Source organism: Aspergillus piperis, assembly GCF_003184755.1.
Source record: "Aspergillus piperis CBS 112811 unplaced genomic scaffold BO85scaffold_38, whole genome shotgun sequence".
In the NCBI taxonomy this organism is placed as follows: Eukaryota; Fungi; Ascomycota; class Eurotiomycetes; order Eurotiales; family Aspergillaceae; genus Aspergillus; species Aspergillus piperis.
In genome coordinates, this window is record NW_020291628.1 from 83,565 (window position 1) to 100,837 (window position 17,273).

At 53.3% G+C, this 17,273-nt stretch overlaps 6 protein-coding genes across 6 annotated transcripts; 3 read left to right on the plus strand and 3 right to left on the minus strand.

Moving 5' to 3' along the window:
- Positions 1-34: 34 nt before the first annotated feature.
- BO85DRAFT_214674 (4'-phosphopantetheinyl transferase family protein) lies at positions 35-1,674 on the plus strand. Its single transcript, XM_025654637.1, has 2 exons — positions 35-1,185; positions 1,344-1,674. The coding sequence occupies exons 1-2, from the start codon at positions 394-396 to the stop codon at positions 1,416-1,418; spliced, it is 867 nt and encodes a 288-aa protein (XP_025509819.1). The 5' UTR covers positions 35-393; the 3' UTR covers positions 1,419-1,674.
- BO85DRAFT_409042 (1-acylglycerol-3-phosphate O-acyltransferase SLC1) lies at positions 1,385-3,043 on the minus strand. Its single transcript, XM_025657428.1, has 3 exons — positions 2,813-3,043; positions 1,978-2,741; positions 1,385-1,920 (listed from the first exon to the last, which is right to left on the minus strand). Exons 2-3 carry the CDS (start codon positions 2,687-2,689, stop codon positions 1,751-1,753), a joined length of 882 nt encoding a protein of 293 aa, XP_025509820.1. The 5' UTR covers positions 2,690-2,741; positions 2,813-3,043; the 3' UTR covers positions 1,385-1,750.
- A 482-nt stretch (positions 3,044-3,525) lies between these two features.
- BO85DRAFT_214629 (anaphase promoting complex subunit bimA) lies at positions 3,526-6,464 on the minus strand. The gene is made up of 4 exons (XM_025654636.1): positions 5,881-6,464; positions 5,603-5,776; positions 3,707-5,553; positions 3,526-3,646 (listed from the first exon to the last, which is right to left on the minus strand). Exons 1-4 carry the CDS (start codon positions 6,215-6,217, stop codon positions 3,575-3,577), a joined length of 2,430 nt encoding a protein of 809 aa, XP_025509821.1. The 5' UTR covers positions 6,218-6,464; the 3' UTR covers positions 3,526-3,574.
- Positions 6,465-7,226: 762 nt separating this feature from the next.
- On the plus strand, positions 7,227-7,943 carry BO85DRAFT_214702 (SND2/TMEM208 family protein). The gene is made up of 2 exons (XM_025654638.1): positions 7,227-7,319; positions 7,392-7,943. The coding sequence occupies exons 1-2, from the start codon at positions 7,311-7,313 to the stop codon at positions 7,908-7,910; spliced, it is 528 nt and encodes a 175-aa protein (XP_025509822.1). The 5' UTR covers positions 7,227-7,310; the 3' UTR covers positions 7,911-7,943.
- On the minus strand, positions 7,923-11,300 carry BO85DRAFT_432664 (uncharacterized protein). Its single transcript, XM_025658390.1, has 3 exons — positions 10,969-11,300; positions 10,163-10,879; positions 7,923-10,107 (listed from the first exon to the last, which is right to left on the minus strand). Exons 1-3 carry the CDS (start codon positions 11,091-11,093, stop codon positions 8,409-8,411), a joined length of 2,541 nt encoding a protein of 846 aa, XP_025509823.1. The 5' UTR covers positions 11,094-11,300; the 3' UTR covers positions 7,923-8,408.
- A 548-nt stretch (positions 11,301-11,848) lies between these two features.
- BO85DRAFT_432666 (E3 ubiquitin-protein ligase SSM4) lies at positions 11,849-17,132 on the plus strand. Its single transcript, XM_025658391.1, has 2 exons — positions 11,849-15,401; positions 15,452-17,132. Exons 1-2 carry the CDS (start codon positions 12,122-12,124, stop codon positions 17,008-17,010), a joined length of 4,839 nt encoding a protein of 1,612 aa, XP_025509824.1. The 5' UTR covers positions 11,849-12,121; the 3' UTR covers positions 17,011-17,132.
- The last annotated feature ends 141 nt before the right edge of the window (positions 17,133-17,273 follow it).

Consider the following 17,273-nt stretch of genomic DNA (forward strand, 5'->3'; position numbering starts at 1 on the left):
GGCGGCAACAATAGAACTATGACTCCAAACTCTCTATACTTTATTTGATGGGAGCAACGCCGCCTTATGTCAGCGGATCAATGTCGGACCGCTTATCACCACGTGCTGCCCCGCGTTCAGCCTGACATTGGAGATGTTGACATTCTAGATTTATTGCCTTCATTACTTTGCTGTGACAATAAACTGGTCGTGGACCATTGTGTAGGGCGCTGAGGCTTATAATTGGTGTACCTGAATCTCGGAATGCATCAATGACCCTCGTGGAAAAGCAATCCAACCCCTCATCTCACCTCCGCATAGACACCCGATCTCCTCACATCAGCTAAGATACACCACTACATCTTACATCTCACATCTCACTCCATTGAACATCACCACACCAACCCACCCAAAATGCCCACCCCATCCGATCCCAAACCCACCCTCGTCCGGTGGTACATCGACACCCGGCCCCTAACCAGCACCTCTCCGGCCCTCCCCCTCCTCGAGACCCTCCAACCCACCGAACAACAAGCCATCCAGAAATACTACCACCTCAAGGACCGGCACATGTCCCTCGCCTCCAACCTGCTCAAATACCTCTTCATCCACCGCACCTGCCGCATCCCCTGGTCCCAAATCACCATCAGCCGGACCCCAGCTCCGCACCACCGACCCTGCTTCATCCCATCAGCAGCAATCCTCTCCTCCTCATCCACCGCCCCAATCCCAGTAGTCGAATTCAACGTCAGCCACCAAGACTCAATGGTCGCCTTAGCCGGCACCACCATCCCACCCAACCCCAAACCAGCCAACCAGCAAGAAATCCAAGTCGGAATCGACATCACCAGCACAACAGAACACCTCCGCTCCCCGCGGAACCCATCCCCGCCTACCCGCTCCGCATTCCTGGAGTACGTATCCATCTTCACGGAGATATTCTCTGCGAGGGAACTGTCGTTAATAAAGTCCCTGACGCATCCTGTTCACGGGTACTCGGTGTCGTCGACGGAGGGGGTGGTGTATAGTTATCGGGTGTTCTTTGCGTATTGGGCGCTGAAGGAGGCGTATATTAAGATGACGGGGGAGGCGTTGTTGGCGGAGTGGTTGAGGGAGTTGGAGTTCTTGGATGTGAGGGTTCCCGATACGGATGGGGAGGTTTATCGTGGGGTTAGGGTGTTGATGAAGGGGAGAGAGGTGAAGGAGGTGAGGGTGGAGGTGCAGGCGTTTGAGGGGGGGTATTTGGTTGCGACGGCTGCTAGGGGGGGTAGGGTTGGGAGGGTAGAGGGGGACGGGGAGGATGTATGGGAGGGGTTGAGGAGGTTGGATGTTGAGGGGGATGTTAGGGAGTGTGCGGAGGGGAGGTGTGCTTGTTTGGGGTGATGGTATCTTATCTACAACATGTGGGTATTGTGGTTTGCGTAGGTTGGTTTTGGTGAAGTGACGGTCTAAAAAAGCATTAAGAATATGCTCTATATACACTCTAGGAAAGAAACCCATGGGCCGCGTCATGCAATGGATGGCCAGACGAACTCCAAGACAAGGTCTTTACTTTACCCCCCGCTGCGTCTTTCTTTCTACTGGATTTATGTCCCTCCAGTCAGCTCCTCTCGCCCCATCAACATCTGTTGCTGTTTCCCTAACCAGTCGGGGTATCCACACACACACACTCCCTCTCTGTCTCGCCAATTTAAGCAATCGTGTCGTGTAATCGTAGAAGACGGGATAACATTAATTCAATCAGCCGGACAAGTTGACCTGTTTGTTATCCCTACAGCTCCACAGCAGTGGACTTGCCGTTCGCGGCAACCGCCGAATCCACCTCCTGCTTGTCCTTGTCGGCCAACTCGAGCAGGGTCTTGAGCATGGACTCGCGCGTGGACTTGGTCAAAGCGTCGATGTCGGCGGTCGTGAGACCTTCCGTGCTGATTGGGGGGAGGACTATTGGTAGTTAGAACTTCATAAATCCAGCCAGAAGGCGAAGAGGGTGAAACGTACCCTTGATCTTGATCGTGCCCGGCTCAAACCTCATGTTCCGGGGAGATAGCACATGCGAGTAATTCTCCGTAACCACCGGCACAATCGGCACACCCGCCTTCAGCGCAAGATGGAACGCACCCTTCTTGAAAGGCAACAGTTCCGGGGTATCAGAGTAGCTGCGCGTGCCCTCGGCGAAGATAAAGACGCTCTGGCGATGGTTGCGCATCTCATCGGCAGCACTATCAAAGGCCTTGACAGCCGTTTCGCGGTTGGCACGATCAATGAAGACGGTGCGAGAGAGGGACATGAACCAGCCGAGGAAGGGGATATATTTGAGGGACTTCTTGGCCGTGACACTGCAGTACGGAGGGAAGATGTAGCCGAGCATGAGCACGTCCAGTTCGGACTGGTGGTTTGCGATGAACACGGCGGGTCGGGTGTTCAGGTGTTCAGCACCTTCGATGATGTTGAAAGTCACGCCGGTGGTGTAGCGCATGACCCACTTGAAACTGCGCGCGGTGGCATATTGCGAGATGCGGCCGTAGCCAGCGATCCGGAGCACAATTGAGGCGACGACGCCGTAGGTGGCGCAGAGGAGGAGGGAGCCATAGGCGGCGAGACACCGGGCGACGAAGGCGGCGCGGGGAACTTTTTGGCCGAGGGCGAAGAGAGAGAGCGTGAAGACGACGAAGGAGCTGATGCCCGAGGCGACGTAGGAGAAGAGGGACATGGTGGTCGTGGTGGAGAGGAGGTTTTCAGGTGGGGTAAGAGAACCGGCTGATCTGCATCAGGAACGGGTTAGATGGGGGCTTTATAGCCAGAAGCCTAAGGGTGGGCTCGGGGCAAAGCGAACCTGGGGTTCTCTGGGGTATGCGGACTTTGGGGATGACGAGGTCAGGCGAGAGGGCCGCAAAGACGGTGCATGACCCGGCGGTAGGGGTGGCGGGAAGAAGGGGAGGAGGAAGCGGAGGAGGACTAGGAAGAGGGATGTCGGGGAGGAAGAGAAGGAGAGTGAGAAGAAGATTGACAGAAACCTTGAATTTAGGGGAACAGAGAGGGAGATCTTCGCGGCATCCAATGAATCCCAAACTCTCGTCTTTCGGTCTCAACGGATTTGGATGGATTTCCGCCGGTTTCTGCCGCCTCACCGCCTGTTGCTCCGCCCAACATCCCGGTATAGTACTCAACCGCCAGCCAACTGAATCTAGTATCATTGCTCTACAAGTATGAAGACAAGTGGGTATCAATGTGCTAATAATAGCTCGATTATGCAGGCGCTCGGACAACAGTCTTCCAAGAAGATATGTTCAGCTCCGTCGTCCGGCCTCGTCCCTTCCCAGCCTCCCACGCTAACATACAGAATCCAATCCAGATGCCTCGACCCTCGCGAGGTCTGGATGCTCGCAATGCCAGTTCTAACCAACCCACCGGCGAACGCCCTCGTAATGCTGATGCTGGTGCAAATTCAACCCAGAAAGAGAGAAAGAGAAAAGACAAACGCCGCTCCTCGCCAATAGGGATTCCATGGTACAGATGGGTTCATGTACAACAGGAACCCGTCAAAGAAGTACACAGGGGAAGCAGGAAGAATACTAAGAACAAGGGAGAAAGAAAATCATGCCATATCTTCGTCATCCTCTTCATCATCATCCAGGGATTCCATGGCATCCTTGATGTATTGCGCCGCCTGAAGCTGTTAGCTGGTGCATTCGAGTTTGGCGAGGGATAGTGAGGGTTCAACACTTACCTTGGGATCCAAATTCAGAGCGGTCGTGAAATGCTTGATAGCATTCGCCTTCTCATGCAACATCTTGTAGAGTTTACCCAGCAGATAATGCACGTTGGCTTCATCCGGTGCCATATCCTTTAGGACCTTCAATTCGGTGAGTGCCAACTTGAGCTCCGAAAGCTTCATCAGCACGCGAGCCTTGCGGAAGCGAGCGAGAACCGAGTGAGGCGCCAATTGACAGGCCCGGCCGTACTGGGCGAGAGCCCCGCGGGGGTTGTTCATCTTCTCCAATACCAGTCCAATGCAGCAGATAAGCACGGCGTTTGTAGGATTGATGTTGGCCGCATTGCGGAAATGCTGTTCGGCAAATTCGAGCTTGCCCATCTTGTCGTATACCGTACCCAATCCATACCAGGCGTTATAATGGCGACTGTCAGCGCTGATGCCGTGTCGATACGCATCGAGAGCCTTGTCGTATTCTTCGTTGGCCACATATTCATGTCCTTGCAGAGTGAACCCGTACGCGAAATGAGGATCAAGTTGCGTGGCTCGCTTGAAGCACTTCAGAGCCTGGTCATGATCCCGCTGGTGGGAGAATGAGTTGCCAACAGCGCACCAGGCCTGAGGGGAGAGACGGTCTGTTTCCATGAGCTCGTGCGCCAGATAAGCCAGCTCGACATCGTTCTTCAGATGCCAGAGCACCGTTGAGTAGATTTCCATATCCTCCAACCGGGACGGAGCCATACTCTTGACCCGGACAAAGTATTTCTCGGCTTCGGAATACATCGCCTGCTCGTAGTATGCTCGACCTATTTGGGAGAGTACCCATGGAGTCTCCCGCTGCCCTTGAGACAGGGCCGCGAATATCTGGGTAGCTTCAGCGCAACGATAGCGACACAACGCAAAGTATCCGGACGCCAACTTCGAGAACAGCTCTAATAACCATGTCAATGCCTCCACAGCTTTAGACCGATCAAGCGAAGGTCCTCTCGATGAAGTGTGGTGCGTCCCATTCGATGCCGAGGTGGCTGGCCGGTGGTCCTTGGCCTCGCCATCATGCGTGTCACCGATGTGTTTTCGATTGCCACTCACGACCCGGCCCACACTAGGAGCGGTTGTAGTTCGACCCTTCGCACCAGTAGCCCTGACCTTCTTCATTTCTCGACCATCCTTTGTCCCCAGCGCCGTACTAGAAAGTTTGCTCGTAGTAGGCTTGATCTGGTTGAAGAGGCGGACGCTCCGCCGTTGCGGCGCGCCAGGTTCGGTGGGTTGCTGCGCGGAATGAGCAACTGATCCAGAGACAGTTCGCTTGCGGTCGCCCACACGGACTCCGTGTGAGAGCTCGCGCTCCGTATAGGTTGTAGTCGACTCATCGGGCTCGGGCTTAGTTCTGGTCCGGGGTCGGATACCCGTAGGCTTCATCTTTGGTGGGGAGTCCATGCCGTGATCGGCACTAATCGTTTGTATTGTTCGGTTCTTCCGTGCAGGTGCCAAGGGCGGCTCCAAAGGTGCGTCTGTCCGGTGCATGACGCGGTCGTCCGACTCACTGCTTTGGCCTCCAGGTGTTTCGGTCCCTTCTCGGATTGCCGGAACTGCTGATGTACCCGTGGATGCCACGCTGACCGTGCTGCCATTTAGCTTCTCCCAGAGAGCGGAGCTCCCATGCGTGCCAACTGCCTCAGTCCGAGACGTCAAAGAAGTAAAGGGATCGGTGCTCGAGTTCAGTTTCGGTTGCGACTGCAAGGGACCTGCGGGATGTGCTGCCTTATCCGAAGACACGTCCAAGTCATCTTGTGAGGAGGATGCTAATAGAGCGCTGAGTTCGGGTGTCATCTTGAAGATATTGGGAACGCGGATGTTGACCCCTTTGAACAATTAGCGACAGCATTCTCCCCATCCGCCCGCGATACTCACCAGTCTCACACAAGCCCAAGAAAGCGTCCCACATGAACGGATTCAACTTGAGCGCGTCGACATAGCATTCAACAGCCGCATTGAGTTCATTGTGCGCGTAGAACAGCTTGCCCTGTAGACATAGCACCGCTGCCGCATCGGGTAAATGTTGCCTGCGCGTTTCGCTGTGTTTTCCTGGAACGGCGAAAAGAAAATGTCAGCTGTGATCAGCCTGAAATGATAGTCGCGTCCATTTGCGACAAGCATAATACTACAAGGAAGTGCTGAACAAAGCGTACCCCAATGGTTCTTTGTGGACCAGAGTCCTTTGCTTCGTTCCAACGCCGTGATGCCTTCAGGATATTTTCCCAGGTCCAAGCATGCCTGAGCGAACACATACGCGCAGCCCAGGTGAGTGCCTCGCCATCCAAAGTTCTTGCTGTAATCGTATGCTGCTTTCACTTGACCGCTCTGGAGATGGCACAAGGCGAGTAAATATGAAGATTCCGCTGCTCGGGGTTCGTAGGCGTGCAACCGACCGGCAAGGAAAAGCGCATTACGGACGAGGTTGTTATCAAGATGGTAATATATTAATTGCCTAAGTTGGCTCGATATATGTGCGGTGGAGGGTGACATGGTGAGGTGTGGGATTCATTCAAGGAGGAGGGAGAGAAGGAGGGGGGGCGATATCACAGAGGCGCTGCAGGAGAGGAGGCGGTATTGACGTCCGTATTGGGAACGGCGCGAAGGGAGCTTTGCGGAATCAAGGAACAGGTGAGCGACAGGTGAGGCCGTTAATTTGTTAACACCGAACCAGCATGGGTGGAGTTGAGAAAGAGTCCAAAGGGATTAAAAGAACACTAAGAGATGTGAGGGGAGCGCCGCGTGAACCGGATGTGAGGCAACGACGACGTGGTGTTTCTTTCAACTGTATAGATAGGGAACAGAGAGAAAAAAAGATTGTTAGACCGTCAACACCCGTCAAAACAATGACCAGTAAAGTATATCGCCTGGCTCGTTTGCGCCCGATGGATCGCAACAGTTCTTGTCTAGATCTCCGCCACAGATCAGACTAGTCGAGAGGGGGTGGGTTGAAGTGCGAAGCTGTGGCAGAGGAGAAAGGGAAAGTGGATGACGTCCGGACGACTCGTGACGCCGTGTAGGGCCCAGGAAGGTGTCAAAGGGAGTCAAATCGCATGTCGCGACGAGCAGACAACGAAAGCGGCAGACAAGATACACGCGGAAGAAGCCCAAAGTAGGCCCAAGGGCGAAGCGGCAAAGTCCGACAGAAGTCGTAGTTCACGACGCCTTTTCTGGCGATGTTTTGGAGCAGCGAATCTGGCGGAGAGCGTGGCTGGTGAGAGGCGGAGGGCGGCTTGGCTGTTAGTAACTTACAGTTGGTTGTGGTGGGCAACGCCATTCCCTATTCGCCATCTTCTACTATTACTGTTACTACAAGTGTTACTTACTTTCATCTTCACTCCCACTATCAATCAAATCTATCAATCGATTATCTGGACTCCTTATCCCTCCCCGATCATGCAACTTGCTTATCGCTAGTTAATTTATTCACTGAGCGGATCATCGCTCCCTGTCATTTCCACCCACCCCCCACTACACCCTACAACCCAGTACCCTGACTTGCATCCGCACGCGACCTGCATCGTCATCCGATCATACCAGATTAATCTCAACTTCACACCACACACTACCACCACCACTTACAGCCATGGCTCAAGTTAGTATACCCCGCTTCCTCCCCCCATAAAATATATACCTTCACTCAAATAACTAACCTACCTCTCAACAGAAAGCCGCCAAAACCCTCGCTGCGCGCAACGCGTCCCTCCTCACCCGCACCCATCTCATCAGTGCCGCCCTGCACATCCTCTTCCTAACCCTCCACTGGCTCTTCAACCGCCCCCGCTCCCTAACACCCTACTTCACACTCGCCTGCCCGACCCTTCTCATCGAATTCTACCTTGAACGCCTCGGCCGCCCGGTCTACAACCCCGCTGATGGATCCCTCCGCTCTCCCGGCGAGGATCTCGGCGCCGCAGGACTAACGGAATACATGTGGGACGTGCTGTACTGGACGTGGGGATGTCTTGGAGCTGCCTGCTTGTTTGGGGACCGTGCTTGGTGGTTGTGGATTGTTGTGCCGGTGTATTCGGTCTGGCTGGCGTATAGTACCTTTATGGGGATGAAGAGTGGGTTGGCGGGTATGGGAGGTGCGGGTGCTGGGCAGGAGCAGGGAGGTGGTGCGGCGGAGAGTAAGAGGCAGAAGAAGATGGAGAAGAGGGGTGCTAGGGGGGTGCAGTATCGGTGAGATGGTCTTCGGAGGGGTGGGTTGTTATTTTGGGATTTTGATTGGAGTGGATGTTCGGGGATGGCTTATGCATATATATTACTACGGATGGCTACGCATTGCGCGGTTGGATTTGACCATTTCTTGTGGTCAAGCAAATTGTATTTTAATGTGTCTGAAGATAGATTGGATGCGAGATGAGCGCTTCCCAAAAAGCAAAAGGTTTCGGTGCCAGAGGGGCACATAAATGTTGGAGCACGAGTGGCCGTTACAAGAATTGAAACAAATAAAACAGCACATAGTACACAGCAAAGGTAGGAAGAGGAAGTTCTGGTGGTATAAGGGGGGAATGGAAATGCTATATCATGACGTACAAATCGTGGGGAAACTATGTGGGGAATATCATGGCCGACCTGAGATGGTAAATCGAGCGAATAACAAGAATGTTTTGGGATATCAAATCATGAAAGAATTGCCAAATAACAGCCAACCCTGTTTGTTTGTCTGTCTTGTCTCAGGTTACAACTCCTCTGCAGAGTTGTCTTCGCCGGCTGGGGTTGTTTCAGGGATGATGGTTTCCTCAGCCTCGGATACAACACTGCTGGCACTGGAAGCCAGAGTTGCGGAGGACGATTCAACGTCATCCATGGGCGAGTCCTCTTCGACCTCCTCTATCTCGATGTCCTCGGGGAGTGACTCGGGGGCGTCTTGCACCTCTTCGTTGTTATCCTCGTCGTCGACGATAGCACTAGACTCGAAGTCTGCTTCGGATGATGCATTCGACGCTTCATCGGTTTCGTGGATAGGCTCTTCAGATTCCGGGAAGGGGACATTCGTAGCCTCTGCATCGAAATCACTGACCTCATCAGAAGCGTCGTCAAATGCTACAGAAGGCTCTGGTGTTGGCGCTGGAGTCCCGTAAATTGAGTGCAGCTTGTTCATGATCTCTTCAGCGTAGGCAGAGTCTTTGTCCACAAGTAGACCCGAGATGAGATCCGCAACAGCCTGTTGCTGCTCAGCCGACAATGGGGGACCAGAAGCCTGTGGTGTTTCGCCTTCCGACGGGGTTCTCACATCAGCCGCGGCTACTCCCCATGCCCCCTTCAGCTCATCGGCATTCTGGTCATTGTCCAAAGGGCTAGTCGACTCGAATTCCGAAGGCAATCCACCGTTAGCCTGGGGCGAGGCGTGCTCCTCATCATCTGCCATACTCTCCTCGTCGCCGTCAGATCCGTCATTCGCGGCCCGAGAGGCAGCATCATAAGCAAAGACAGTCCCATCCGGACGCTCAGCATCGGCTGACTCATCTGCCAGTCCTTCTTCATCCACAACAGGCTTGGGGGCACGGCTAGGCTTAGGCAACGAAGGCGGAGGCTCAGATCTGGTGTCAAAGTCATCGCTTGCTTCCCTGGCAGCGATCTTCCACTTGCCAACGTCCCTCAGCCGGGTCAGCTCCTTGGCGGCGGCCTCAGCAACTTCCATTCCGTGCGACAAGATCTCATCCGCTACTGCTCTCGCTTCCTCAAGCTTCGCATGCTGAAGGCCAAATTCCAAGAACTCATCCTTCCATTCCTCGAACTGCGCCTTCAATGCATGGTACCTAGCCCAATCCTTGTAGGTAACACCATCCATCCAGGCCCAACGCATGCCGACCTCTTGAAGTCCGAGATCACGAACGCTATCCAAGACATCGAGTGTAGAGTTGATTGCGAAAGAAACGCGCCTTGTAAGCTCTTGGTCGAAGGAATGGCGCCATTCTCGAAGGGCATGAGCACGGTCCCGGATAGACACTGCGGCTTCCTTGATGTTTCCGAAAAGCTCGTTTGTCGCTGCCTGCTCCTCTTGTGGCACGTCTTCTTTGGGCAAGGACTCGGCGAGGTTGTTGATATGACGCTTAAGAGCTAGAAGCTCGTTGTCAACAACGGCCTCCAATGCGGTCGCCAAGCTTTCTCCATGTGCGCGAACGCCACTTCCAATGAACCCGTCGACTATCTCCTGTAAGCGCTCTTCAAGATCCTCGAGCCCCTTCTCTGCAGCAACGGCAAACTTTTGTTGCCAGGTGCGCAGGTCATTCTCGATGCTATTGCGTGCTTTCGCAGCTTGTTCAGTTGGCGACAGCGTAGGCGTTGCGGTAGCTTGCTCGGTTGTGGACGACGTCGTCAAGTCGTCCACCTCAGTAGCCTTTGGTGCAGTGAGAAACGATGCTTGTTGAGATGCACTGTGAATGACAAGTTAACAAATGAAGCAAATATATTACAGCCATAAAAGCCTACCTCTCCACTTCCTCTGCAACCTGTCGCAGCCTCTTCTCCTCACGATAACTTGCCAGTCTTTCTCCGATCTTAACTAGCTGAGGCTCGACATTCTGAGAGTAGACTCCGGTGACTCTGGGCCATAATGTACTATGAATGAAGTAGATAGCCGCCGACCATGAGTTTTGCGCATAAGGGAGTACGGTTGTAGTGAGCATATCCTGGCCCGCTGTATAGGTCTTACCGATGAAAGGCCTATACTTTGCGCCGAATGGGAGAAGGTAATCTCCATATGCAGACTTGATCGCGCCGTTGGCCTTTTGGAAGGATGGTGACAGGGCCGCCTCGACGGTTTGAACATGGGGATATACTTGAGATTGGTACAAGCCATTTGCTCTGTCCTTAGCGGACTGCAACTGTGGGACGACAATCGTCTCCCACTGCTGCTGGCCATAAAGCTGGGCTTTATCCAAAGCGGGTGCCCCAAATCTCTCATATCCGTGCTTGACGACGCGCGAAGTGGGCGCGTAGACTTTCTCATTGAGAACCTGCACGTATGGGCGCGCTGTCTCGACATATGGCGCGCCATAAGCGTTATAGTACGGCATCACATGGGGCTCGACATAGGAGCGAGCAACAAGGTATGGTTTGCATACTCGCGGCGAGGAATCCGTAAGGTCGGAGAGCTGAGAAGGGCAGCGCAGGAATGGCGTAAGAAGAGCATACCAGATACAGAGCCTATCAGTTTGATCGCCAGATTAGCAACGGTTCAACTCCATAACGCGGTGGACCGAAGATCCCGGTCTAGCTTTTTAAGCAAGACTTACCGCACCACCAGCCCAACTGTCCACCGGATAGTTCCTCGTTTGCTTGGCTTGGAAGCACTGCTCCTGGATTTTATTATCCGATCGGCCCCATCCGGGGCGTGGCTATTATCCGGAACGGTCATCATGAGTCGTCCCCGTCGTCAACGGGGGTGCCACTCGCTTCGAGTCCGGCGGGCAAAAAACTGGAAACTCGCGTCGCGTGTCCAATTCAGTGTCAATAGAAGATGAATGACTGAGTCAAAGATGGTGAGGCGTAGATTATCTCCTGAGCCTTCCGGAAATTCGGACAAACTAAAGGGCCCAGTCGACTTTGGGGGGGAGATGAAAGGGTCTTAGCAACGTTTTTCCGGAATCACAAGCTAGGATCCTCGAAGCGCACGCGACGATCAATTCCCGTCTCCGCCTTGGCGCCGTCGAGCTTTAGAGGGGTACTCTGTAATACCAGTTTATCTGTGTCTTGACGGGAAAGGAACAGACAGTGTCACGGTATATATCTAGAACGGAGGGAAAGCAAGGCTTGAATGACGAGATTTGGAGTGGGTGCTCTGTCGATCACAGAGTAGATCTCCAGTTGTCAACAACACGCTTGCTGGATTCAGGGAACAACAACAATAGCCATAGTAATTAGCCTTTGTTGTAAGGAGCTGTGAGGTCATCGGTCCTTCGGTGGCACTTAACAATACAGTCTTACAGAATCTGACATACAGATCTACATTTATGCAGGCAATTGGGCAGCCCCTCACCGCCTTTGATAGTACTGTACCGTAATATCACATGACCGGGACATGGAGGGTCTTGTGCTGATTCAGCATATGTTGGGGGGATCGACCAGTTCAGGTGAACCACAGCTTTGGCTGGTCTTTTGCCTTTCCACCGACTGCTTTGCGTCTTGCCACATACGCCTCCTACGGATACCCGCCTATGGTTGAACACTGACGTGGATTTTCTCCTAGCAGCAACTATTTAAAACTCTTGTTGAAGGAGGATTGTACCAAATCGCGAGAGAATCCCCTGGCGTAGTGTCTCCGTTCCGTCATCTCGCCTTCTCGGTTCACACGTACCTGTTCGCGTTGCTACACGCCTTTCCGAACATGATATCTGATTGCCGCTGCTGAAGACGATAAGCTCGTCGAGTCGACGTTGATTGCGCAAAATGGAGTTTCCCGAGGGCTCGTCCCGGGATTATACCCATTCTACCTCGTTCCCCGACCTGATGAATGACCCGGCCTATCAGACGAACTATAAGGGGAAGGAGAGGGAGTATGAAGAGCCAGACACTTGTCGCATATGCCGTGGTGAGGGTACCGAGGAGGAACAACTTTTCTATCCGTGCAAATGTAGCGGGAGCATCAAGTTCGTTCACCAGGCATGCCTGGTAGAATGGCTGTCCCACTCTCAGAAGAAGCATTGCGAACTCTGCAAAACGCCCTTCCGCTTTACGAAGTTATACGATCCGAATATGCCCCAGAATCTCCCTGCTCCGCTTTTTCTCCGACAGCTACTAATCCATAGTTTTCGCACTATTGTCACATGGCTGCGGTTTGTACTCGTTGCGTTCGTCTGGCTTGGGTGGCTGCCATGGTCGATGAGGGCGATTTGGAGAGCTCTTTTCTGGCTGGCTGATGGCCGCTGGTCTGGGGCGGATGCTCCCCAGCAATCTTCATCCGAGCATCTAGCCCAAGTTGTAGCAAATGGAACGGCTTCCATGAATGTGGGAGCCGCTACCACCGCATTAGCGGGAGCATCAGATGTGCCAGCTGTGCAGTCACCAGTTTCATCTATGTTCAGTTTCTCATCAGGCGAGCCTCTACTTCTCACAGTCATCAAGAAGGCTTTCTCTGCCTTATTCTTCCCCGCAATGTCGGGTACCGGTTCGTTGAGCACTAGCCCGTCGAATGTGACAGCTGGATCATACAAGCCTCGGCGCCCATCGTGGCTGTCAGATGTGGAATTTCTCAACACACTTACACCATCGCCCACGATTAATAATATTCTTATTGATACCTTAGAAGGTCAACTCATAACATTATTGGTTGTCATCTCGTTCATTCTGATCTTCCTGATCCGCGAGTGGGTTGTTCAACAGCAGCCCATGGCCAATATTGCCGAGGGTGAGCGGGAAGCTGCTGTCCAGTTAATTGCGAATAACCGTCCAGTACAGCGCCCTGAAGAGGTACAGCCTGAGCTACATGCCCCTCAGCCAGAGGATGTACCCCGCGATGAAAGCACTCATGAACACGTCGAAGATATTTCTAACCGCGCAGACGAAGGGGGACTTGGCTCTCTGGCTGAGACCGAGTCGTATCGTGTGCATTCCTCGTTCCGCGATGGTAGCTCAAGCAGTTCCAGTGACTCGGGTACCCAGGGACATAGTACTTTGCAGCATATGTTCCGGCGTAATAGTGACAGTGAGGATGAACTGAACCCCTTGTCCCTTGAGCACTCGACCTCTCACGGCAACCAGGTCTGGCCTGGGGTGGACACGTTCAGGGATCTCTGGGCGCGTGGCCGTGGTGATCCTGAGCAGGTCCTCAGACTCGTAAGAGAGGAGGGGCGCCAGGACGAGCTGGGGTGGATCGTCACGGCAATGACCAAGCTTCAACGGAACGATTCTCTGCGCGGTTCTTGGAGGCGCGAGTCACCTCTTCACGAGGCTGCGAGTTCGGATTCCTTTGCCGATCAGACGGAGATGCAAAGTGAACCCAGTTTAGCACGATCACCACTGTTGGAGCCCTCGTCATCAGCGGTCAACCGCCATCCCTGGGACATCGCTTCCGTGTCCGGTCCACTGGGGACTGGCGCGAGTGATGACCGGCAAGACCGCGAATCTACTAATGATGATCTCGGCTCTAGCCTCCGTGCTGTAGGCGACTCTGAGGTACCGTCCGATTCGACACCTTCCGCCGACACTGGCATTCAGTCTGATCAAGTTCCGGGCGCCTCGGCTTCTACCAACGCGGTCACACCGAATGCTGAAGGGCCCTCTGAAAATGCCGTGGCAACGCCGCAGAATGATCAAGCAGCGGCGGCTTCTCCGAAGAACTTAATTGCCAGACTCTTCGACTGGTTCTGGGCTGATCTTGAAACTCCTGATCAAGGTCAAGATCGTCCGCAAGAGGATGATGATCATGTAGTCGAGGACCCTGCTTTGGAGGCGCCGTTCGTACCCATACAGAACAACAGACGCCTCGCCAACGAAGCCGCACCGAACAACCAAGCCATCGCCCCAGACTTCGGTCTCGATGCAAATGACGCTGAGGCAGTCGAGGAGGGAGATGACTTGGAGGGCATTCTGGAACTCATTGGCATGCAAGGTCCAATTTTTGGCCTTCTGCAGAATGGAGTCTTCAGCGCGCTCTTGATCTCGTTTACCGTGGCAATTGGCATTTGGCTTCCCTATCTCTGGGGCAAAATTGCCCTTGTACTCCTCGCGAACCCCGTACAACTGGTCTTCGGCGTTCCCATGACTGCCATATCGGTCGTCGCAGATGTAACGCTGGACACTCTTATTGGTAGCTTGGGCTACGTTATGTACTGGCTCAGCCTCATATGCAAAGTGGTGCTCAGTCCCTTCGGTGCTTTTGTTCCATTGGGAGAATGGATTCCGCAGACTAAGTCCGTCACCAGTGCCTCGTTATCACTCATCGATGCCAGTAGTCACCGACTACGAAATGTTTTGCAGGCTTTCTTTGTCTTCCACGAATCCGACGTGCCTATGTTCTCGGTTCTTTCCCATCAAGCTCTAAAGATCCATCAAGCGCGCATCGCCGCCTTTACTCATACGGCCTTCACAGTCGGCAAATTCATTTTGCATGACTTCCCTCTCCGAATCGTGTCTCATGGACCGGTGGGTGCGTTTTCAGTTGAAAATGGCTTTGGCGGCTTGACCCAGCTACTAGTCCAGGCACGGGACCAGGTCTACGGCCTTGTCCATCAGTTGCTTTACACCTCGAAGGGCACAAGCTGGTTCGGTTCCAGTGTGAGTGGTTCAGCTTCGGCAGGCATCACCATCAGTTATGATCTAGCTGTGTGGGATACGAAAGATCGCGTCATTGCTATCTTTATGGGCTACCTTCTTGCGTCGGCCCTCGGACTTCTGTACTTGCGTTTCACCAATATGCTTTCTGGTGGTGAGCGTGGGCAGAGAGTGGAAGGCATTGTTGCCGACATACTTCTTCAAGCAGGTGGAGTGATGAAGGTTATCCTCATCATCGGCATCGAAATGATTGTTTTCCCACTGTATTGCGGTTCGTTACTTGATGTTGCACTGTTACCTCTCTTTGAGAACGCCACGATTGCGTCGCGTTTAGAGTTCACCTCCTCATCACCCCTTACGTCTCTGTTTGTGCACTGGTTCATTGGAACCTGTTATATGTTCCATTTTGCCCTTTTCGTATCCATGTGCAGGAAGATAATGCGGAGCGGTGTACTTTGTAAGTTATACCCTGCCTCCTACCCCAAACTTCTGCTAATTCATGACTAGACTTTATTCGCGATCCAGACGACCCGACATTCCATCCGGTGCGAGATGTTCTGGAGCGCAACATCACAACGCAGCTGCGGAAGATTGCGTTCAGTGCCCTTGTCTACGGCGCCCTGGTCATTGTCTGCCTGGGTGGTGTGGTATGGGGAATCTACTACGCCTTCGACGATGTGCTTCCTGTGCATTGGTCTGCTACTATTCCTGTCTTGGAGTTTCCCGTGGACCTGTTGTTCTACAACTTCGTCATGCCGCTTGCCATTCAATCGATCAAGCCATCGGACGGTCTCCACAATCTTTATGATTGGTGGTTCCACAAGTGCGCTCGTTTTCTGCGCCTGACCAACTTTTTCTTTGGCGAGAGGCAAGTCGACGAAGAGGGATATCACGCCCGTCGGACTTGGTGGGACGTCTTGTCAGCCGCCAAGGGAGATCCGGAACACCCGGTGGTCGATGGACATCCGCAAAATGACGACAGTGAGAAGCCCAGTGTCTACTTCGCTCGTGATGGACGATTTGTACGGGCACCTGCTTCCGATCAAGTCCGCATCCCTAAAGGCAGTCAAGTGTTCCTTGAGGTGACCGAGTCTAATCAGCGGGTTGACGGGGCACCGGATACGGATCAGGGTCTCCATGGGCGAGCCAACGACATGTTCACCAAAGTTTACATTCCGCCGCGCTTCCGTACTCGCATTGCAGCCTTCATCCTACTGATATGGGTGTTTGCTGCTGCCACCGGTGTAGGCATCACCGTTGTTCCTCTGATCATTGGCCGAAAGGTCATGTCATCCACTTTCCCTCACCGACCGCTCAACGATGTGTATGCCTTCTCCACGGGCACATCCATCGTTGGCACTGCTGCCTACATTCTGTACTATTCGCGTCCTTTCATTACCGCGGCGAAAAACCGGTTGAGCCCTTACTTACAGTCCCCTCGGGAGGCATGCGTCGGTGTGATGCATATCGTCCTCGATGCGGCTCGAATTACCTATGTTCTTGCCACGTTCGCGGTGCTTCTGCCGTCCCTTGTTGCGCTAGTCATGGAACTATATCTCTTAGTTCCAGCGCACACGTATGTTGGTGGCGCCCAGGCCCATGTCATCCACTTCATCCAGGACTGGACACTCGGAGTGCTCTATGTACAAATGGCCGTTAAGTTTGTGTTGTGGAATGCTGCCTCCCGTCCAGCAGCGGCACTGAATGCTATTGTTCGAGATGGAATGCTGAAGCCTAATGCTAAAGTGACTACGCGAGCAGTTCTGCTCCCGGTGATGCTGCTCGCCACGCTTGCGGTCGTGGTACCACTGATCCTTGGATTCAGCATGAATGCCACGGTATTCTCATCTACGCCGGAGGTGCAGTCCAAGGTTTACCGGTATGCGTATCCGGCCACGCTGGTAATCAGTCTGATGGGCTGGCTAGTGTATCTGGTACGGCGGCAAGTGGAGATTTGGCGAGTCAATATCCGGGACGACGTCTACCTAATTGGGGAGCGCCTGCACAATTTCCGCGAGAAGCGGGCACGGGATGTAGGGGTGCCACGGCGAGTCATTACCGGGTAAGCGATTCTGTCGTCGTTGCCTGGACCCTTCTTTCCTATTTATCCTTCAATTTCTATGTAAATCAGTTACAAAGTTTCAATAGACGTATTTTAAAACAGCAAATATGATGATTAGACATGATTACTATGTGGGTGCCTGTAGGACAGCTGCCTAGCATTGGATTGTCGTTGTGGTGCATCATACATTATAGTAGGTTGCGTGTACTGATGGAGCAAACAAGGGCAGCCAGTGTCAGTAGGTAATAGTAGAGTTTCAAGGGTCAT